The 24,331-nt window shown below is 45.6% G+C and overlaps 1 protein-coding gene across 1 annotated transcript in view; it reads left to right on the forward strand.

The window, feature by feature from the left end:
• LIN54 (lin-54 DREAM MuvB core complex component) overlaps positions 1-24,331 on the forward strand; it is a 145,312-nt gene that overhangs the window by 83,739 nt on the left and 37,242 nt on the right. Inside the window, exons 7-9 of the mRNA XM_082243338.1 lie at positions 9,538-9,611; positions 19,457-19,654; positions 21,118-21,209. Coding sequence (XP_082099464.1) covers positions 9,538-9,611; positions 19,457-19,654; positions 21,118-21,209 — 364 coding nt within the window. The remainder of the gene's footprint in view (positions 1-9,537; positions 9,612-19,456; positions 19,655-21,117; positions 21,210-24,331) is intronic.

Below are 24,331 nucleotides of genomic sequence, written 5' to 3' on the forward strand. Positions count from 1 at the left end.
TTTGATTGGTCCCACAGTCTTCTGGGACGTGTGATGTGTCACAAGAGACTGCGGGGGAAGGCCGAACTTCCACAAACAAATGGAGACATCCACCCATCTTGGATCAAAAGGTATTTGGGCTCAGAAAGTTTGCATAGACTTTACCATGTCTCTCAGCCTTCTTGCAAAATAGAGATTTTCTGGTGTCTGTGAACATCAAGAACGTGTAGCTACATGTCCCAATCTTTTCAGCGCATCATGAATTTTCATGATGTTCACCAAGGTGCAGGCCTCTGTACTAGCCTTACTATGCTCTTAAGGCATTCCTTGTGGGATATCTCGTTGAAATAACTGATGAGGAAACAGATGGCACATCATAATTTTGACTGTCCAGACCCTGCAGAGGTTCGATTCGATTTTGAACCTTCAAAAATCCGCACTGGTACTCATTGCTTTGAACATCTGGATCTAGTTTTAGACCAAACTCAAACCAGAGTTTTTACAACATCATTTGACTGATATAGTTTTCTCTATGATTCATCGACAGACGCAGCTCTGCTTAATCATAGACTATAGGGTTATGCTCCTCCCACTAGGGATAGGCACTAGGCGGATGAAAGGCTTGTCCACACCTATAGGGGCTGTCCGAGCAAGCATAACCCCTCAGGCTCTGCTATACTCAAACAGTTTGTTCTTCCTAGTGACAGGGATAGGACCTAGTTCCCTGCTGGGACTTCGGTCTTAGCTGTAACAGGGAAAGTTTGTGATTTTTTTTTATTTTTCTAGTTAGTTCCTGAGGACCAAGATCCAGAGGAACTACAAGCAACAGCCGGCTGTGGTTTTCACACTGGATATTATAGATCCTTAAGGTCTCTCAGCCTGGCCATCGAGCGTGAGCAGGTTATAGGTCCACTACTAGGCCTCATCACGACAGTGCCCCGATGGATAGGGACGAACCTGCGAGTGGATCATCTCGCCGGGAATCAGACGACCTGGAACGCCGTGAGTCAGAGCCTCCCCTTGGATAACAGCACCCTCATCCCAGGTGGGAGGGGATCTGTTTCGGAGTGGTGCCCGCCTGGTACCGCGGTATGGTGAGTAACACGTCCCCCCACTTCCCTGGAGGTTGCGGGGTGAGCGCGGCCCCTCCCTGGAGTGGTTGGACCTTAGGAGCTCCCTTGTTTCCCTGGCACCCCGGAAGCCTAACTGGCATACCGCATGGGGGCCGCAATTTTGCCGTAGTTCATGACCTCTGTGTTCCCATTAGTTTGTATGGGCAGCCATTTTCTGAAATTCCCCTTTGAGAATGTACGTTTGTGTTCAAAATTATTCAACCCCCACTGAAATTGATTGTTTTGGCCAGTTTGACATTGATTTTGATCATTCAGTCATCCTGCTTACAATTAAATCTAAAGAGGCACGTGTAGGTCACACAAATATAACATAAAATTTATAATGAAATAACCACAAATGTCTTTTCTGTGCTCACATCATTCTCAGTTTTATTCAACCCCCAAGTGACATTCAATCTTAGTACTTAGTACAACATCCTTTTACAGTTATAACAGCTTTAAACGTGAAGCATAGCTTGACACAAGTGTCTTGCAGCGATCTACGGGTATCTTCGCCCATTCGTCATGGGCAAAAGCCTCCAGTTCAGTCACATTCTTAGGCTTGTGCACTGCAACTGCTTTCTTTAAGTCCCACCAGAGGTTCTCAATCGGATTTAAGTCTGGTGTCTGTGATGGCCACTCCAAAATGTTCCAGCCTTTAATCTGCAACCATGCTCTAGTGGACTTGGAGGTATGCTTGAGATCATTGTCCTGTTGAAAGGTCCAACGTCTCCCAAGCCTCAGGTTTGTGACGGACTGCATCACATTGTCATCCAATATCTCCTGGTACTGAAGAGAATTCATGGTACCTTGCACATGCTGAAGCTTCCCTGTACCTGCAGAAGCAAAACAGCCCCAAAGCATGATTCACCCCCTGCCATGCTTCACAGTAGGCAAGGTGTTCTTTTCTTCATAGGCCTTGTTCTTCCTCCTCCAAATATAGCGTTGATCCATGAGCCCAAACAGTTCTAATTTTGTTTCATCAGTCCACAGAACACTATCCCAAAACTTCTGTGGTTTGTCCACATGACTTTTGGCATACTGCAGTCGACTCTTCTTATTCTTTGGAGACAGCAAGGGGGTGCGCCTGGGAGTTCTGGCACGGAGGCCTTCATTACGCAGTGTGCGCCGTATTGTCTGAGCAGAAACTTCAGTACCCACATCTGACAAATCTTTTCTCAGTTCCTCAGCAGTCACACGGGGACTTTTCTCCACTCTACGCTTCAGGTAGCTCACAGCAGTCGAAGTCAGCATCTTCTTTCTGCCACGACCAGGTAGCGTTTCAACAGTGCCCTTTGCCTTGAATTTGCGAATGATGCTTCCTATGGTGTCTCTTGGTATGTTTAACATCTTTGCAATCTTCTTATAGCCATTGCCCTTCCTGTGAAGAGTAACTACCTCTTCTCTTGTCTTCCTGGACCATTCTCTTGACTTCACCATGCTTGTAACCACACCAGTAAATGTCTAGAAGGAGCTGAGTATCACAGTCATTTTAAAGCTGCCTAATTGGTGCATATTAGGCTTTATTGCTGCTCCCTGACATCCACAGGTGTTTTCAATACCTGATTGAAAACACTTCAATGAACCTCTGTTCTTCAGAGTGGTAGTCTTTAAGGGGTTGAATAATTGTGTCAATGAAGAATTCACAAAATAAACATTTACTACTGTATTACAAAACCAATTGATGTCATTTTAGTTTTATATGGTTCTTTAAGAAGTCCTTGTAGGATTTCATTCTGAATACAATTACAAATGTACACTAAATTCCCTAAACTCTTTACAGCATTGGGGGATTGAATAATTTTGAACACAACTGTATAGCAGCCATTTTCTTGTGGTCCGGAGGCAGAACTGGCATGCAGCACGTTTTTTTTCCTTTGCTTTCTCTTCCTGTTTCTTATGTGTTACTTTCGTTTTGACACTGACCAAGAAAGTTGCTGACAAGTCTTCTTCAGCGTGAAGGGGGGCCCTCACCTGTCACCAGGGGGGACGGCTGCGCTTCTTTCAGGAACCCTGGACTTACTTCATTCAGGACGATTGGGTTCGCAACCTGATTTGCTCCGGGTACAAGATCAAATTCTGGTCCTGGCCAGGGGACAGGTTCTTTCAGTCAAATTCTTACCTGTCTCTAGAGCGTTTGAAAGATTTGCGGGAGGCTGTGCGAGATCTCCTGGCTCAAGGGGTGATTGTGCCGGTTCCTCCGCAGGAACGCTCTCAAGGTTTCTATTCAAACCTGTTCACGGTGCCCAGAAAGGAGGGCAAGGTGCGTCCAATCCTGGACCTCAAGGCTCTGAACTGTTTTGTGCAGGTGCAGAAGTTTCGAATGGAGTGTATTCGGTCCATGGTGGCATCATTGAATCAGGGGGATTTTCTGGCCTCCATCTATCTCAAGGATGCGTATCTCCACGTCCCCCTATTCGAGGGACATCAGCGATTCCTCCGCGTTGCGGTGGCAGAGGAGCACTTTCAATTTGTGGTGCTACCCTTTGGTCTCGCCTTGGCTTCCAGAGTTTTTACCAAGGTCCTAGCCCCTGTGCTGGCCTTGTTGTGTCAATGAGGTATCTCCATTGTGGGATATCTGGACGATCTCCTGTTGCGAGCAGTCTCCCATTCTGATCTGCTGGACAACGTCTCTATCACCATTCAGACCCTTCAAGAATTCTGGTGGACGATCAATTTAAAAAAATCTGCCCTGACACCGTCCGTGCGGGTCACTTATCTGGGGCTTATCCTCGACTGCTCTGGCTAGGGTCTTCCTTCCCATGGACAAACTTTAGAAGTTGCAAAGGCTGGTCCGGTTGCTGATGAAGACCGATCAGTCCTCCTTGAGGGGCCTGCACGAGGGCTCTGGGTCTAATGGTTTCGACCTTCGAAGCAGTCCCGTTTGTTCATTCTCACACGAGACAGTTGCAGAAGGAGATTCTGACAAAATGGAACAGGGATCCTCGGTCGTTGAACCTGAAGATTCGGTTGAGCCATCTCACAAAGTTGGCTCTCTTGGTGGCTCCAGGCACCTGTCCTGTGCCAGGGCAAGTCCATCCTGCTGGTGTTTTGGAGTGTGGTCACCACTGATGCCGGCCTGTCAGGCTGGGTTGGAGTGCTGGGAAAGCTCTGTGCCAAGGGGACTTGGACGACGGCAGAGTCTTCCTTGCCGATCAAGGAGCTGAGAGCGATCAAGCTCTGCCTGCTTCACTGGACGGGATCGGCTAGGCGGCTCTCCGTTTTGGGTCCAGTCGGACAATGCCATGGCTGGGGCTTGCATAAATCATCAGGGGGGCACCAGGAGTGCCCCGACAGCCAAGGAGGTGGCCGAGATTCTAGTGTGGGCGGAAAACAATGTTCCGGCTCTCTCCACAGTCCACATTCCGAGAGTGGAGAATTGGCAGGCAGATTGCCCAAGTCGTCAGGTGTTTGATCAAGGGGAAAGGTCCCTTCATCCAGAGGTGTTTCGTCTCTTGTGTGCCCAGTGGGGGACTCCGGAGGTGGATCTGTTCGCGTCTCGCCTCAGCAGGACAGTTCAGAAGTTTGTGGCCAGGTCTCAGGATCCTCTGGCCGATGCTCTGGTGGCTCCTTGGAGTCCATATCGCCTGATCTATGCCTTCCCTCTTCTCGTTCTCCTGCCGAGGTTTCTTTGCCGGGTGGCGATGAAAAGCATTCTGGTCGTTCTGGTGGCACCAGACTGGCCTCGGCAGTCCTGGTACACAGAGCTGGTACAAATGGTTGTGGATCCTCCATGGCGTCTTCCTCTGTGGGAAGATCTACTGTCTCAAGGACCGATCTTCCATCCTGCTTTAAGGTCGCTGGCTTTAACGGCTTGGCTGTTGAAAGCAAGGTTTTGAGGGATAGAGGTCTCTCTGATTCGGTGATTCCTACCATTTTGAAGGCCAGGAAGTCGACCTCTAGGAAGATCTATCATCGTACGTGGAAATATTACATTTCATGGTGTGAATCGCTGCAGCTGCACCCTCACTTGTTTTCTATAGCTAGGGTTTTGGCCTTTTTACAAAAAGGGGTTGAGCAGTGCTTGGCGTTAAACACTATCAAGGGCTAGGTTTCGGCCTTGGCTTTTTACTTCCAACGTCCGTTGGCTACTCATAGTCTGATTAGCACTTTCATTCATGGGGAGCGTCATCTGGCTCCTCCGAGGAGATCAATCTTACCTCTGTGGGATCTTAATCTGGTTTTGTCTTCTTCAAAAGCCTCCTTTTGAGAATATTAGGGAGATTTCTCTGCATTCTTTGTCACAGAGGATTGCCTTCCTAGTTGCTCTACTGATCGCAGAGTCTCTGAGTTGGCGGCACTTTCCTCTCCGCCTCATTTGGTGGTCCACCTGGATAAAGTGGTCCTCCGAACTAATCCGTCTGTTCTTCCTAAAGGTGGTGTCGGATTTTCACCTAAATGAAGACATTGCGTTGCCTTCCTTATGTCCTAAGCCTAAGGATCCCAAGGAAGTTGCCTTGCACTCTCTGGATGTGGTTCGGGCGATAAGGGTTTACTGAGTAGTTCAGGAAGTCGGACTCTCTTTGTCCTTTGCGGACGGTCCTCGCAATGGTTTTGGCTGCATCCGCTGCTACCATTTCGAGAGGGATCAGTCAGACAGTTGTTCAGGCTTATTCAATCAAGGGCCGGGTTCCTCCTTTCCCTTTGAAAGCACATTCTACTAGAGCGCTGAGTGCCTCTTGGTCTTTTCGCCACCAGGCCTCTGTTATACAAGTTTGTAAGGCAGCGACTTGGCCGTCTGTGCACACCTTTACAACATTTTTACAAGGTGGATTTGTTGACTTCTTTAGATGCCTCTTTTGGCCGCAAGGTTTTGCAGGCTGCTGTTTCATAAGAGCATGTTTTTTTATTATTCTCTTAGTGGTTTTTATGTCTGGGTGAGCTCCTGTTGTTTGGTTAAGCTCCATATTGCCCGGTTGGCTAGGCTTAGCCTTTTGGAGTTGACGTTACTGTCTGGTTGCGTTTTTTCCACCCTTCGTGCTTATACTGCTTTGGGATGTTCCACTCAGCTCATGAAGATGAGGCTGCGTCTGTCGATGGACGATAGAGAAAATACGATTTTTGTAAGATCTTAACGTAAAATCTTTTTTCTCTGATGTCCATCGACAGACGCAGCACCCGCCCCTCTGATTGGGGATGGTTATTTTGTCTTCACTGCTTGCAACTAAACTGATGTGCTAGGCTGTGGCAGTGGGGGTTATGCCTGGAGGGACAGCCCCGTGGTCATGGATATGTTAAATGATTTGTACTAACGTACTGCCTAGACCACTCCTGCAGGTGGCAGCATACCCAGTCAGCTCATGAAGATGAGGCTGTGTCTGTCGATGGACATCAGAGAAAAGTTTTTACGGTTAGATATTACTAAAATCTTATGTTTCCAAAGACAACCTCTGGATTTGACGCTGAGCACGTGCACTCAACTGCTTTGGTCGACCATTGCGAGGCCTGTTCTGAGTGGAACCTGTCCTGTTAAACCTCTGTATGATCTTGGCCACCGTGCTGCAGCTCAGTTTCAGGGACGTGGCAATCGTCTTATAGCCTAGGCCATTTTTATTTAGAGCAACAATTATTTTTTTTCAGATCTTTGCCATGAGGTGCCACGTTGAACTTCCAGTGACCAGTATGAGAGAGCGAGATCGATTAACACCAAATTTAACACCCCTGCTCCCCATTCACACCTGAGACCTTGTAACACTAACAAGTCACATGACACCGGGGAAGGAAAATGGCTAATTGGGCCCAATTTGGACATTTTCACTTTGGGGTGTTTAAACATTAATGGCTGTGTTGAGTTATTTTCAGGGGACAGCAAATTTACACTGTTATACAGGCTGTACACTTACTACTTTACATTGTAGCAAAGTGTAATTTCTTCAGTGTTGTCATATGAAAAGATAGAATAAAATATTTACAAAAATGTGAGGGGTGTACTCACTTTTGTGAGATACTGTATTGATGAGATCACGGACTGTATGTTAAATCATCCCCTTTTCTTATCACGGATTGTACAAAAAGACTATCACCTTTTTTATTTGTTTATATGTTATGAACTTTTGTATGTATATGAATAGGCACTTTCAATGATTTTTGTCACACCGTATTTATGAATAGCGCCTCATTATTATCCATATATATTACCAATCAGTAAACATTTTGCATTCTTTCAGAAATCCCAAAGCATTTTCAGAATGGCGCCCATGCTGAGCAGCTGACCTCCTGTTTTCTCAATGCATCAGGATGGCTGCTCAGCACAGGACATGGAAGCAAGCGGAGATCACTGAAGTAGCGGTGTCTGTTCAGTGATTTTTCAGCTTTCAGGGTTTTCACCCAGGTATGGTGAATACATAGTTACATTGTTCCAGGCTGTAAAAAATATACCTTGCCTGGATTTCTTCATAAGGCAATTCTTATTGCAAATGCAGGCTATTGAGGTCAAGAGTCCTTATGGTGCCAATTAAATACTGCCTCACGTACATTTACTGTACGTGATTTTTTACAAAGGCTCGAGGGGCGCGCATGCACTGCTGGAGCCATGCTCCCACTGTAATTGGACACAGTGGGAGCAAATCAGCGGATCCCCACCCGCGATAGTTTAGAGGAATGACAGAAAGGTGGTCTGCCCATTTAAACAAGGCAGACTGTTGTTCAGTCAGACAGGAAGAGAGAGATCTTGTGTTCCTACTCATCAGGAACACAGATCTCTCTCTTCCTGCAGTCAGTCCATCCCCCACACAGTTAGAAAGCACTCCCTAAGTACACAAACCTTTGTTCGCCCCTGATGTTAACCCCTTTCCTGCCAGTATCATTTATACAGTGACAGTGCATTTTTTAGCACTGATCACTGTATTGGCGTCACTGGTCCCCAAAAAGTGTCACTTGGACTGGGTTCACTAGAATCTGGTTCCCGCATCGCATCTCCCTTGCAGGCAGTTCACACTGCCACCTCCGAACCGCTGTGGTTGTCAATACAAATTTAATGACACCCCCTGATCGATTCGCAGAACACAGTACGAACTGTGAATTCAGACAGGAATCGGATCACATGCGATCCGATTTCAGTGCGGGTAAAAAAATGGTTCCTGCACCTTTTTCATGAGACTACTGTATGGCTGAATTCACATTACTCAGACATCGCATGTGATCTGCACCGCAATGCGGTGCAAATCACATGCGATGTCTGACATCGCAGCAGTGTGAATCCAGGCTTAGTGTCAGATTTGTCCGCCCCAATGTCGCAGTCCCGCTAAAAATCACTGATCGCTGCCATTACTAATAAAAACATAAAAAATAAATAAAAAGTCCATAAATCTATCCCATAGTTTGTAGACGCTATACTTTTGCGCAAACCAGCCAATATATGCTTTTTGGGATTTTTTTTTTACCAAAAATATGTTGCAGAATACAACTTGGCCTGATTAAGAAATTAGATTTTTTACATTCTTTTTATTGGATATGCTTTATAGCAGAAAGTAAAAATATTGTTTTTTTATATTTCCACATTTGTCGATATTTTTTTGTTTATAGCGCAAGGGATCAAATACCACCAAAGGAAAGTTCTATGTGTGGGAAAAAAAGGACATCAATTTTATTTGGGTACAACATCGCACGACCGTGCAATTGTCAGTTAACCTCCCTGGCGGTATGATTATGTCAGGAATTATGTACCAAAAACGGTACAATTTTTTGCATGGAAATTTGGCGTTATGTATTATAGGCCTACAATTCTTAGTAATTACTGACTTAAACCTGACCAAAACAAGAGTCTAGTAGACATCCCAGATGTGATAAATTTTAAACACAAACGCATGAATTCTAATCTAATCAATAATATAATTTTAATATATATATATATATATATATATATATATATATAAGGGAGGTGATACAATGTAATCTGAAACTATATACAATAAATTTATATTATATATAAAAATATAAATAATATAAATGTATTATATATTATGTGTTTGTGTTGGTGCAACTTTTGAATTTCCCTCCCAGTTCCGCTCCCATGCACCATTGCTGCTGCAGGGAACGGAAACAGGAAGTCATCAGAGCGACGGACGAGCGGCGGGGATCTCGGCGGCCATCACAGCAATGGGAGATCATCGCTGGATCACCAGAAGAAGGTAAGGAACACATCGCTGCACGCTCTGCACATCTACCCCGAGCGTGACTCGGGGATACCGATCCTAGCATGAAAAATCCACCCCGAGTCACGCTCGGGGATACCGCTAAGGGAGGTAAAGCAACACAGTGACGTATCGCAAAAAATAGCCTTGTCAGGAAGGGGTTAAAACCTTTCCGGAGCTGAAGTGAATAATATGGATTGGCAGTGCTTTTCATTGTCCGGTGTTGTTGAAAAGATGTGGACAACATGTGAAACACAGAAATATTTTTTAATAATTTAGTAAAGTAATACAAGAAATTTCGTTTTTTCTTCCAGCCAAACCAGTGGTGGTAAATGCCACTCCAGTGCGGATGTCTGTTCCTATAGTTCCAGCACAGGCTGTTAAACAAGTAAGTGCAATTTTCTTGATATTTGAATCTCTAAGAAATAGTTGGCAAATCAATTCACAGGTACCTACAAAAAACAAACATAATCGTTTTGGATGGCATTCACTTTAATGCGTTTTTAAAAGTGTTTTGTAATAATAACTGAAATAAATTACTTTCAGTTAATTTTTACTCACAGCTGAGGTCTTCCATAACTCCTATTAATTGTATTTCCCTTCTCTGAACTTTCTCTACTTCTACAACATTCTGTTTAGCATCTGGGGCCCAAAACGGGTGGGCTCTTACTAATGCTTTGTTCAAAGGCAAGTTTATATCTTTCTCTACTAGTTAGACATAGATATTAAAGTGTTACTAAACCACTAAATCACTGTATCTGGTCTACCACAGTACACAGAACATGGAAATTCAATTATTTTAGTAAATAAAAACTGCTAAATACCTTTCTCTTTCGTTCATTGAAGGACACAGCTCCTGATCTTCTTAACCATTGGGTTATACTGCCCCCTATAGGAATTGGACAAAAAAAAGTCTGGCTAGGGCTATTGGCAGTCCCAGGGGGTATACTCACTCTCTCTGCTATAGGTACTCTGTTTGTTTCTGCCAAGTAAGGACCTCATTACTTGCTGGGATCTCTGGTCCTGGCAATTTTTTCTTTTTAGATAGAATTTTTTACTTGGATTTTTTCCTGTGAGATATACAATCAACTGGACAGCAAGTGCGCGCAGACCTCAGCTCCTTGCTAGTTCGGCCACAACATGGCCCCACCGGACGGGGGCTGGCCTGCAAATTAAATGACTTTCGAGTGCATACGACTGTGTCTTGGTCCGAGTCGCAGCGTTCCTCCCGCCTGACAGCCCCCCATCTCGATACTGAGGAGGTTCTGTCTGGAGCGGTGCCCGCCTGGTTCCTGGTATGTTAAGTAATTGTCCCCCCTCTCCCCCTGGAGGGTTTTGGGGTGACGTGGGCCCCTCCATGGTACGGTTGGACCCCTGGGTTGCCCTCCTTCATCGGCACCCCCGGTCTGGTGGTCCCTGTGGGTCATACCGACCCCCCCCTTCTTACCCCACCTTTTTTTACTGACGCTGGGGCTGTGGGGTGGCCTGATGGGGTGGGGGCAGGGTGTTTTGCTGGCGGGGGAGGGGGGGTTTGCGCCGCCCGTGACTGGGCAAACGGCTGTGGGGTGGGGGGCTGTACCTGGTGGTGACTCCTGCCGTGGGCTCCCTTTCCTGCCTGTCGCATTTTCTGAGGCCTAGGGATCCCCATGGTGCCGCCATTTTGCTGTAGCCTGTGCACGACGGTGTTTGTGTAGTTCGGCTGCCATTTTGTGGTGGTTTGCCAATGAAAATAGCGGCAGCCATGACAGTGGAGCCCTGTGGGTGGCCTTTTTTGGCAGTGGAAGCCCCTCTGCTTCCCTTGGTGCTGACTCCTGGATCTTTTCACTTCCTGTTGCCACACACACACATGGAATGCAGATTATCCTGGTGGCAGCAGGTGCCTGTTTCTGCTGGGTGGTTATTCTTGTTAGGTTCTCTCCCTCTCTGCTGAGAATTGATTAGGTACTCTGTTACTGGTGACCGTGTGGTGCTGCCGTAGTGGTGGGGGTGTCCCTTAGCAGTGTTTTTTACATCTTTTCTTGTGGGGTCCCCCCCATGGAGTCTTTGGAGCACATTTCTCTACCTGATCCCCTCTCAAAGGCTGCGGAGCCCTCCAGGTCCCATCCATCCATCAATGCACTGACGGCAGTCCTGGAGTCCTTTTCGTCCTGGATGGAGGTGGTTTTTGGGTGACGGACTAACAAAAAGTGCCCCTGCCTCATCTGTCTCCTTAGATCCTGAATCTGATTCGGCCGCCATGGACGTGAGACACTCTGCTGGGTCTGTGAACACGTGCCCTGAGTTCTCAGATAGTGAGGATGATTCCTCCACTTCTGCAACTGCGCACGAAAAAGTGCTGGTAGATGTACTGATTGTATCTGTGCATTGGACCTTAATAATGGAGGACACAGCTGAAGCTGCAACAGAGGCATTGGTTCCCTTTGGCACTCACAAGCCATCCAGCGCGGCGAAGGTGTTTCCTTTTTCCCATCTATTTTGACAGAATTGTCGCTAAAGAGTGGGAACGGCCAAAGTGTCCCCTTGTGGTCCGACCCTAAGCGATTGCTATGCGGTACCCCTATGAGGAGTCTCTCTTTTTAAAAAGAGAACTGTTCCACGGGTGGTAGACCCTCTGGTCTCCAGATTGAACAAAGCAACCATGTTTCCTGTTGAAGAGTCCCCAGCCTTTAAAGACCTGGTTGACAGGAAGGCGGAGGCTGTAGCCCGTAATATGTACACCCTGGCTGGTTCGGCACTGAGGCCGGTATTTAACATTGCACTGGTGTTGCAAACTCTGAATGAGTGGGCTAAGCTTTTGCGCCGTGACCTGGAGGGGGAGCAGCTCCCCCCTGCCTTTACTGAGCTGGCAGACCAGTTGGTCCAGGGGCTACAGTTTATCTGTGATGCCTCTTTGGATGTGGCTCCCCTTGTCGCTAGGCTCTCTGTTTCAGCAGTGGTCCTTCTACGTATTTTTTGGCTCAAATGCTGATCTGCGGACCAGACTTCTAAGAAAGCCTTGACTGATCTTCCTTTTCAAGGAGATCGCCTGTTTGGAGCTACTTTGGATGACCTCATTAAGAGTCTCACAGAGGAGAGGGTAAGAGTACCTTTCTTCTGCGGGCTACTAAGGGCAAGGACCCTTGTTGCAGACGTGGGCCATCCTTCTCGGCTCTTAAGAAGTTTTTTCGTCCTTCAGAGGCGACTGACAAGGGATCAAGGCCAGTCAGGGCCTCCTCTGGTGAATCCAAGCAAACTTGGTCTAGCAAGTCGAGAGCGAGCTTATCCAGACCCGCGGACAAGGCTCCTTCAGCATGAAGGTGCGCCCTCACCCATATGGGGGGGGGGGGGACCTCTTCGCTGTTTCCTGGACCCATGGACTTCCCTGGTACAAAACAAGTGGGTCCACAAAGTCGTATGGTCCAGCTACTAGATCGAGTTTCGCTTCTACCCCCCAAGGCAAGGTTCTTTCCTTCAAATTTGCCTGTCCCCGGACCGCTTACAGGGTCTGTTCGGGGCAGTACAAGACCTGTTAATTGAAGGGGTGATTGTCCTGGTTCCAACATCGGTATAAAAGGAAGAGGAGTGGGACTTTAAATTAGATTGCAAGAAAATGCATCTCCATCCCTGTATTCGGAAGACAAGAGGAAGGTTTGGGACTTTAAATGAGGTGTGTGATCAAGGATGACCATAATGACAAAAAGAGTATGAAAAGTATGCGCAAAATTACACAATACACCTAAGATAAAATCAAAATGTGGACTGTTTTAATGTTATGCAAAAGATGGTAAAAAATATTAAAAAGACAGTGAATTGCATAAGTGTTGTTCAAAAATGACCAACACATGTTAGGAGATATACAATAATGAACACAAATGTAAAGACAAAATTTCTTGTAAATCATTATACAAATACATAATTCGTAGAGATTGCATCCATATATGCTCTATGCGTTTCGTGTTGAATACACTTCTTCAGGAGCTGGTGCAACAGGTAATCTACAGAAAATATATATATGAATGTAACAGTACATATATATATACGCCGAAAATGGGCAATGTCAACCACAATTCATGAATTGCTTACAAAACAGTCCAAGCTGTTGCCTCATGAAACACGTGACGGGGGGTCCATCTAGACCCGGGATCTGAGGAAGCCATGCCGGGCGCACATGAAGTAGAAGAATGAAAATACAGTGTGGGTCATTTTTGAACCACACTTTTGCAATTACTTGGTCTTTTTAATATTTTTTACCATCTTTTGCATAACATTAAAACAGTCCACATTTTGATTTTATCTTAGGTGTATTGTTTAATTATGCGCATACTTTTCATACTCTTTTTGTCATTATGGTCATCCTTGGTCACACACCTCATTTAAAGTCCCAAACCTTCCTTTTGGTTCCAAAAGGAACGTTTTCATGGTTTTTACTCAAACCTGTTTTTACATTTCCCAGGAAGGAAGGCAAGGTGCGTCCAGTCCTGGATCTCAAGTTGCTTAACTGCTTTGTGCATGTGCAGAAGTTCAGAATGGAGTCCATTCGCACAGTGGTGGCATCCCTGTGTCAGAGGGATTTTCTTGCCTCTATCGACATCAAGGATGCTTACCTTCACATTCCAATATGTGCCGGTCACCAGCGCTTCCTCCGCTTTGCCTTGGGAGAGGAGCATTATCAGTTTGTGGAATTACCCTTTGGTCTCCCCTCTGCTCCTCGGGTCTTCACAAAAGCGTTAGCCCTGGTGCTAGCATTGTTACGCCAACAGGGGATCGCGATACTGGGCTACTTAGACAACCTCCTTCTGCAAGCGTCCCCTACTGCTCTGGTGGAAAACCTGGAAATCACTATACAAACTCTGAGGGAGTTCGGCTGGATTCTGAATTTTCAGAAGTCTGCTCTGTTTCCGGCCACCAAGCTGGACTATATCTGGGTTTGACTCTTGATTCGGTCTTAGCCAGATTGCTCCTTCCTCTGGACAAACTCCAGAAACTGCAGACTGCGATTCATCTCCTGCTGTCCAGCAGATGGTCACCCCTCCGGACTTGCATGCGGGTTCTGGGCCTGATGGTGTCTACCTAATAGGCGGTTCCGTTTGCACAGTTCCATACTAAGCCCCTGCAAAGGGAGATTCTGGCCAAATGGGACAAGACTCCGCAGTCTCTGGAATATCTGATCCGGGTCAGCCAGGGACCAAAAGAGTCGAAGATATGGTGGCTTCGGTCTCCGGAGCTTTGCCTGGGCAAATCCTCCTCCCCTTGTATTGGACAGTGATCACCACGGATGCCAGCCTGTCCGGCTGGGGAGATGTCCTCTTCAAAAATTCTGATCAGGGGATCTGGAGACTGAGAGTCCAAACTACTGATCAATGAACTCCGAGCGATCAGACTGTACCTGGAACATTGGACGGATCATCTTCAGGGATGTCCAGTGCACATTCAATTGGACAATGCCACAGCTGTGGCTTATGTCAATCACCAGGGGGGCACAAGAAGTGTCCTGGCGGCTCAGAAGGTAGCCAGCATTCTAAGGTGAGCAGAACGGTTTGTTCCAGACCTCTCCGCCATATCCATTCCAAGGGTGGAAAACTGGCAGGCGGATTACCTGGCGTTGGACCAAGGGGAGTGGTCCCTTCATCCGGAGGTGTTTCATCAGTTGTGTCTCCGATGGGGCATTCCCAAGGTGGATCTGTTGGCGTTCCAGCTAAACAGAAAGGTGCAGAGATATGTGGCTCGGTCTCTGGATTCTCTGGCCGACGCCACTGACGCGCTGGTGGCCTCGTGGGGTCAGTATCGTCTGATTTACGCCTTTCCTCCTCTCAAGCTTCTGCCAAGACTTCTACGTAGGATTCCAGTCATCTTAGTGGCCCCGGACTGACTTCACCAGGCTTGGTAGGCCAATCTGGTGCGGTTGGTTGCCGACATTCCTTGGAAGCTTCCTCTCAGGAGGATCTGCTGCCCCAAGGACCAATCTTCCATCCTGCTTTGACGGCTTGGCTGTCTAACACCAGGTGCTGATGGATAGAGGTTTGTCTGAGTCGGTGAGTCCAACACTGTTAAAAGCTAGGAAATCTACTTCTAGGAAGATCTACCATCGTACGTGGAAGACGTACATTGCATGGTGTGAGTCTCTTGTGGTTCATACTTGTTCTTTTTCGGTGGCTCGGATCTTGACCTTCCTTCAACAGGAACTGGCCTTAAGTACTGTCAAGGGCCAGGTGTCGGCCTTAGCGATCTTCTTTCAACGGCCCTTGGCCACACTCTCCCTGGTGCGTACTTTTCTTCAGGGAGTTTGGCACTAGGCTTCTCCAGTGCAGTGTTGGGACCTCAATTTTGTGAGCTCAGGCCTCCAGAAGCCTGCCTTTGAAAATCTTCGGGAGATTCCCGTGCTTATGCTGTCCCACAATGTGGCCTTTTTGATAGCGATCACCTCTGCACGCAGAGTGTCGTAATTGGCGGTGTTATCCTGTCGTCCATCCTACTTGGTAGTTCACAGAGATAAGGTGGTTCTTTGCCCCTGTCTGTCTTTTCTTCCTGTCTCTTATTTTCATTTGAATGAAGACATTGTGTTGCCTTCCCTGTATCCCAGACCAAAACATTCACAGTAAATTGCTTTGCATGCCCTGGAGGTGGTGCGGGCGATTAGGGTGTACCTGGCAGCTATGGAGTCTTTTAGGAAATCAGACTCACTATTTGTGCTCACGGATGGGCCTCAGGAAAGGGTTGTCCGCTTCCTCTGCAACCATTTCCAGATGGATCAGACAGACGGTGGTTCAGGCCTATTCCATCAAGGGTCAGGTTCCTCCTTTCCCTGTCAAAGTGCATTCTACTCGGGCAATCAGTGCCTCCTGGGCCTTCCGTCATCAGGCGTCAGTGACGCAGGTTTGCAATACGGCCATCTGGTCATCGGTGCACACTTTCACAAAGTTCTTTAAAGTGGATGTGTTGGCATCTGCAGATGCTTCCTTTGGCCACAAGGTTTTGCAGGCTGCTGTTTAGAAGATCTGGTCCTCTTTGAGGATGTATTGTTTTTTTTTTTTTTTTTTTTTTTCAGATGAGCTCCAGTTGTTTGGTTGAGCTTTTGGTTACCTGGTTGGCCCTCATGTTTAACACTGCTTTGGGAAGTCCCAATGGTTAAGAAGATTAGGAGCTGTGTCTGTCAATGAACCAAGGAGAAAATGGGATTTTTGACTTGACATAAAATCCATTTCTCTGATGTTCATTGACGGACACAGCACCCACTCCTCTGTGGAGTTGTAATTCTTCTGACACTGCTTGTAACAAAACTGAGTACCTATTGCAGAGAGAGGGAGTATACTCCCTGGGACTGCCCAGAGGCGTAGACAGACTTATTTTCTGCCTAGTGTCCTACTCCTGTAGGGGGCAGTATAACCCAATGGTTAAGAAGATCAGGAGCTGTGTCCATCAATGAACATAAGAGAAATGGATTTTACGGTAAATCAAAAATCCAATTTTTTTTCATCAGCAGTATATAGCAGTCTTTTGACTTCTATCAGTGTCTAGTTTATCGCTTGTAGGAGGAGTTTCATTCTCCTCTGAATGTCCTATGAGGCTGCAGGACCCCTGACACTCTGTGCTGATTGGCCCTGTGCTGATCGCGTGCACCCCCCTAGCAACTCTAGCAATACACACCAAACTGAGCATGTGCAGAGTGTCTCCTAGATAGATTTGGGACATTGGAAGAAGGGGAGGATCCGAGAAGACAGGATAAAACAGCCTTTTTAGACAATTCAGAGGATTAACCCCTTAGGTTCCACAGTGAGTATAAAAAAAGAATGCTTTAATGCATATACAGACTAATTTTACTGTTGTGGGTTTAGTAACTTTAACTATAGGCTCACATTATGGATCTGATCTAAGTTTGCAGCAACTAATGAGCCTTCCATGGTTGTAAAGCCACTTTGTTGACATTTACCTATAGGTAAGCCTATATTAAGGCTTACCTATAGGTGCTATAAATATCTCCTAAACATGCACCGTTTAGGAGATATTTACAGTGCATGCAGCAGATGACGTCATCGGCGCATGCGCTCTGAAGGAACGGCCACCCGTGCGTTCCTTCAGAGCCCAGTGCTGTGAACGGCGGCTCCAGCGCGCATGCGCGGGAATTATGTAATCGCGCCTCCGGCCAATCAGATGGCCGGAGGACGCGATGCAGGACGGCCGGACATGTCAGCCGTCCTGTCGGCAGTGCGGCGGCTTCGGTTTTAGGTAAGTACTTCGTAATGAGCTAGTATGCGATTCATACTAGCTCATTATGCCTTTGTCTTTACAGGTTTTTTTTTTTTCACATTTTATTTTCAGCGCCTTTACTTCCTCTTTAAGGTCTTTGCAAATAACAAGGGCACAAAGAGATTTAACCCCTAAATACAGAAGGGGTTCTTTACAGAGCTGTGAAAATGCAAAAGAAACATTCACCGTAGCTAGTTCTAGCCAACTCTGTAGATTGTAAAAAAAAAAAAATACTGAATGGGTTTTAAATGCAGAAACAATACCCGCCTACAATATTATAAAACAAAATACCATTCTGGATTAGTGATTCATTGAGTGATTGTCTTAGTAGATTCAGAAGGACTTTTTCACTGCTAGAAAAAAAAATATACCATGATATAGTTCATTAGTAGGTTTAGGGTTTCTAGGATGCAAATTGTTTGTTTATATTTTCCTTCATTTGAACTCAATGGACGTGTGCCTTTAGTGCCGGTTCACACTTGTGCGGTTTGCGAGATCGCATGTAATTCAGAGCACACTGCTCCTTCATTACATGCGATCTCAGGTGCGGATGCGAATTCAGCCATACACTTTGTATGGCTGAATTTGCAGCGCATCCGCAGCAAACTCGCACATGAGGCTTTTTTTGAGCCGCATCAGAATCAGATCACACAGTGGTTCATACTTGTGCGATCCGATTCTGTGCGAACTTGCAGATTGCACTGCGATATGCGATCGCAACTGGGGGTGTCGTTAACTTTTAATTGACACCCCCTGCGTATCGCATATGGCAGTGTGAACTGCCAGATGTGCGGATGCGATGGGGGAACACGCTACATATTCGCAGCGTTCCCGCATCGCACAAGTGTGAACCGGCACTCAATCAGTTTGAGGCTTGGTTCACACCTATACGTTTGATGTGGCCCGCATTTGCACTTGAATGGGCTGCTGTACCTGCGAGACACGCAAAAAAAGGTCATTAGCACCTTTTTAAAACTGCAGCAGCAAGAAAACCACATGGTATAAAAGCCAAGAATTTCCTGCAAACGCACTGTGTGCTTAGATGTGTGGGAGCCCCCATTAAGAATGAATGGCAGCCCTGCGTGTCTGTAAAAGCAGGTGTGATCCCTGCACCCGCAACCACCTGCACAAGTGTGAACCTAGCCTAACTTTGTAACACACCTCTTGCACTATAGCTATATGGACACCATCATGAATGGCAGCCCTGCGTGTCTGTAAAAGCGTTTTGGTTTTGTGTGCCCAGAAACAGGTGTGATCCCTGCACCCGCAGCCACCTGCACAAGTGTGAACCTAGCCTAACTTTGTAACACACCTCTTGCACTATAGCTATATGGACACCATCATTACTATTTAAACATATATATGTGCAGTTGCCCTTGAAAGAGCTTTGCTGGAATTCTGAAATGCGAAAAATAATTTACAAATAAAACCTATATCAGGAACAGGTTAAACCCCAACCTGCAGTTGGGGGCCACATGAGGCCCTTAGACATTTTTTGGGTGTCCCTTAGAGCCCCTGCAGACACTAATTTGTGTTTTCCTATTGATCTGTTATAGTAGTGATTTCTAGCAGCCTCATGCAATATGTCTCCAGTCTATGATTGTCTCTTGAAGCATGTCCCCGATCTCCAACAACTATGGCATGTTTACAGTCTCTGACAGTCTCCTGCAGCATGTCCGCAATCTCTGACCATGTCCTATGTTATGTCCACAGTCTCTGACATTTTCCTGCATCACATCTGCAATCTGTGACCATCTCTTGTATCATGCCCATAGTTTTTTTTTTTTTAAAACCATATCCGTTGTGTTTGCTGATTTCTGATATTGAATGTTTACTTAATTTTATGTGTGGCCCTTTGGTGGTATTGTGGGCTGCACTTGAGGTCCCCTGAGTCAAGAAAGTTGACCACTACTGGACCACTTAAACATTTGACAAAGACTTTGCATCAAAATTTTCCACCTAAAATTATTAGTGGTGTATATGTTCTTTTTAATGGCTTTCTCTTTTCAGGTAGCCCCAAAACCGATAAATGCACCTTCACAGATAGTGACCACCAGTCAACCACAGCAGCGACTTCTCATGCCTGCTACACCATTGGCACAAATTCAGCCCAACCTCACTAATCTTCCTCCAGGTACTGTTTTGACACCTGCTCCAGGAACTGGAAACGTTGGCTATGCCGTCCTACCCGCTCAGTATGTGACTCAGGTTAGTTATTAGGAAACAATTTCTCCTACCTCTCCCAATCTAGGCCACAACTCCTGTTCAGTCCTTAAAAAATACCATATTTTTAGGGCTATAATGTACTTTTGTCTCCACTGTCTATAGAAAATTCAATCTTTTTGTGGGGTTACTATGTATAAATACAACAACACAAATATTGCTGTATTAAATAAGCACCGACATGTGAAACGCGTTTATTAGCTGTCCTGGAGCTGTGTGTTTTTGTCCTTTTTACCTGTATGAATTTAATCAATCAAGAAGCCAGTTTATGTACGTTGGAGTGCCGCCACTTCTTGCCTTCTATTCTTATAGGTGAACCCTTACTTTGTAAAATAACCCATTCAATTTAAAATAGAAATGAAAGGCAAAATGTGTGTGTGTGTGTGTGTATGTGTGTGTGTATATATGTGTATGTATGCGAGTGTGTGTATATATACAGTATCTCACAGAAGTGAGTACACCCCTTCATATTTTTGTAAATATTTTATATCTTCATGTGACAACACTGAAGAAATGAAACTTTGCTACAATGTAAAGTAGTGAGTGTACAGCTTGTATAACAGTGTAAATTTGCTGTCTGCTCAAAAAAACTCAACACACAGCCATTAATGTATAAACCACTGGCAACAATAGTGAGTAGTACACCCCTAAGTGAAATGTCCAAATTGGGCCCAAAGTGTCAATATTTTGTGTGGCCACCATTATTTTCCAGCACTACCTTAACCCTCTTGGTCATGGGAGTTCACCAGAGCTTCTCAGGTTGCCACTGGAGTCCTCTTCCACTTCTCCATGACGACATCACGGAGCTGGAGGATGTTAGAGACTTTGCGCTTCTCAACCTTCCGTTTGAGGATGCCCCACAGATGCTCAATAGGGTTTAGGTCTGGAGACATGCTTGGCTAGTCCATCACCTTTACCCTCAGCTTCTTTAGCAAGGCAGTGATCGTCTTGGATGTGTGTTTGGGGTTGTTCTCATGTTGGAATACTGCCCTGCAGCCCGGTCTCCCAAAGGAAGGGTATCATACTCTGCTCATTATGTCACAGTACATGTTGGAATTCATGGTTCCAACACTTCCTGTTGACAGGATGTCAACAGGAAGTGAGGGGGAATTTCTTTAATTGGGTTGTAAACAGAGTTTGAAACCGGACAAGATTAGGATTGAGATTGATTTCCACAGCATCTGCAAAAGTGTTACAATGACCAATTATATGACTGGTATAGATTCAAAGTTGGGCATTGGATTTCTCATTGCTTATGTGGTTTCAGTAACCACATAACCGCTTATGTGGTTTTAGGATTTTTCTGTAACAGCCTGTTTGTTTTCATTGACCAATGTTTGTCAGTTAGTTTGCATTGCTCAGCTGCATAATTTACTAATCTGTTAATTATAGATTTTGAAACTTTTGCTTATTCATATCGGTTAACTTATTTTATGTTGCCTGTACAGTTGCAGCAGTCTTCATATGTTTCAATAGCAAGCAATGCAGGATTATCTAGTACTCAGAGCTCACAGAATCAGCCCCGTGGACCACTAAATGGGTGAATATCATTTTTTGTTTTGTCTTTTTAAAACTGATATATTTTTAAGGGATTGGACATTCTATAAGCAAGCTTTTATGATATAAAATAAGTAGCATATACACTTGTATGTTTTTATGAATGTTTTGCTGTTAATAAAATATCCAAATACGTAATGCTAAACTTGAACCTTTTATTTATGTTAAAGTTGCTAAATTGGTAACAGTTATGTAAAGCACTCGAAGGTGCCTGCATATATGTTTGTACTGTTGTATCTGCCGGATAGTGCTTTTTCTATACCCTAATATAGATATGTGGCATTGTTGTTGGGGTTAGGGGGAGACCCACATTGAGCAACATCATTTCTGCTTTCCATCCCAGAGGATAGCTGTTTAAAAACAATTTTAATGAATAGATTATCCTTCACAGTCAGTGGTAATGATGTAGCTTTGGAAGATCTTATGTGAAACAATGGACAAATAACAAAAATTGGTTTAGCCACGTGTATTTACTTTTATATCCTTGAATGCTTAAATTGCTTAAAAGAGAAGTAAGGCCAAAGCTCTTTTGGCTATATTTCTCTTGTGGATCACAAGAGTGCACTTACTTGTGCTCTCCCGTGACCCAGAAACAGCCAACAGCAGGCTAAAGCCTTTTGTCAGCTGACATAATAAGAGCCTTTACAGACTCTGGAGGGATCCCAACAATAATGTCAGGATCGACCCAGATTCCTGACTGGCATCTGGTTCCACCTCTTAGTGCTCTGCAGAGAGCCTGAGCCAGCTGCTGCCACCCTCTCTCCTGCCCAGGGCGCCAGTGGGCGATGGAGGGACAGAGTAGTGACTGACAGTCACTGTTCTTTGCTCAGAGCAGACCTGAGAACTGAGCAGTTAGCGGTCATGTGATGATTCTTGGGCTTAGAGCTGGTGAGGGATCTGTTGGGGGCTGCATCATCGAAACCCAGTTGGTAGGTATGTATGTTTTTTTTTTTTTTTTTAAATAGGATTTCCGCACTTCTTTAACCACTTAAGCCACCCCCGGACAATTTTGACACTTTTCACATATATGTAAAAAATCTACATTCTTTTGCTAGAAAATTACTTGGAACCCCCAAACATTATATATTTTTTAAGCAGAGGCCCTAGAGCATAAAATGGTAGGTGTTGCAATTTTTTATGTCATGCGGTATATGCACAGTGGTTTCTCTATCATCCACTGACAGATGCAGCTCTTATGCTTTTTATACCGTAGGGTAGGGTTATGCTGCCCCCTGCGGAGTAGTACCAGGCAGAAATAATTCACTGACATGCCTACAGGGGCTGGTCTTCACGGCATTAGTTTTCTTTTTTTAGGCTTTCTCCCCCTCTGTTTTCACCTGATGATCTGGCCAGTGACGCATCTCCTTTATTAGTGAGACACAACACTGGAGTAATGACAACAGGAAGCAGATGACAGCATTTTCAGTCTGGGGTGGGTGGGTGGGTAGTGTTAAATGTACTAGCAGATTTAGAATTACTAACAAATCGAAGCCAAACTCCAGCTCGCACTCTATATGCAGTTACAGCAAACAGTTTTTGAAATTTGCGATAAAGGTTTTACACGAATAAATAAAAGCTGATAATTTTAATCACCCCTGCTAGTGTTTAGTGATTTGTCTCTTCCATATAAACTGATACATTCTGCTGGGGAGCTTTTCTGTTGAAAAACAGACTTGCTGACTGGATCACTAGAGGAAAACAGAAGAAAGCCTAAAAAAGTTAACTAATGCAGCAATAATCACATCTTAGGCTTCATGTACACTAGCCTACACTGGCAGCTCCTAAAATTGACTTTAGGAGCTTTTTGCATTTTTTTGTCAAAGCTCCTAAACTCAACTCCATAAAAGCCTATCTTAAATTTGCTAGTGATTCTAAATTTGCTAATACATCTAACACAGGTGTGATTGCCAGATTACTGTTTACCTATTCGTCCGGGCCTAATGCGTGTGTTCACTTTTGCATGGGGACAGCGGCACTTTAAAAAAAGATTTTATTATTTAATATTTTTATTTTTACACACTTTTTTTTTTTTTATTTCCACATTGCCATCACAAGGGATGAACAACATTCATGGTCATGATATCATTGGCATTGACAGGTACTCTCTACTGAGAAATCTGGGGTCCCCAGATTAGACCCTAGATCTCTCCTCTGCCCAAGATCGGTTTTACCTGATGCTTTCACAGGCTGGTAATGGCCTGTTTACATTAAGGCCTCATGCACACTGGACGTTTTTGGAGCTGCTGTTAGCGTCAGACGTTTTTTTTTTTTGCACCTGCAGAACGCCCATCCATGTTATTCTATGGCCTCATGCACACATAGAGCTTTTAGGAGCTCCAAGTGGCATAGGCATTTTACAGCTCCAAAAAAAACCCAGGAACTGTGCGTTCTGGAGCTGCAGCGTCAAACTGTAAAAACGTCTGACGCTGCTAAAGGCTGAATAACATTGCTTAACGTGCGATAAGCCACGTTATACGGTTTTTTTCCTCCATTCAAAATCAATGGTTCCCTATGTGAGCCTATATATTTGAATGGAAGTCGCACCGCAAGTCGGATCAGGATGATCCGACTTGCGGTGCGACTTGCGCTGTGAGAATATTGAGGGAGAACTCCACGCCAAAATGGGGAAAAAAAACGGCATAGGGTTCCCCCCCCCCAGGTTCCAAACCAGGCCCTTCAGAGCCCACGCCGAAAAAATGGCGTGGGCTCTCCCCCAAAATCCATACCAGACCCTTATCCGAGCATGCAGCCCGGCAGGCAAGGAAAGGGGAGGGGGCGAGTGAGCGCCCCCACCCCCCCTGGACCATACCAGGCCACATGCCCTCAACATGGGGGGTGTGGGTGCTTTGGGGCAGGGGGGGCTCTGCACCCCCACCTCAAAGCACCTTGCCCCCATGTTGATGAGGACAAAGGCCTCATCCCCACAACCCTGGCCGGTGGTTGTGGGGGTCTGCAGGCAGGGGGCTCATCGGAATCTGGAAGCCCCCTTTAACAAGGGTGGCCCCCCCAGATCCCGGACCCACTCCCATGTTGAGGGCATGTGGCCTGGTATGGTCCAGGGGGGGTGGGGGCGCTCACTCGCCCCCTCCCCTTTCCTTGCCTGCC

This window comes from Pelophylax lessonae (genome assembly GCF_965119305.1).
Source record: "Pelophylax lessonae genome assembly, chromosome: 1".
NCBI lineage: Eukaryota > Metazoa > Chordata > Amphibia > Anura > Ranidae > Pelophylax > Pelophylax lessonae.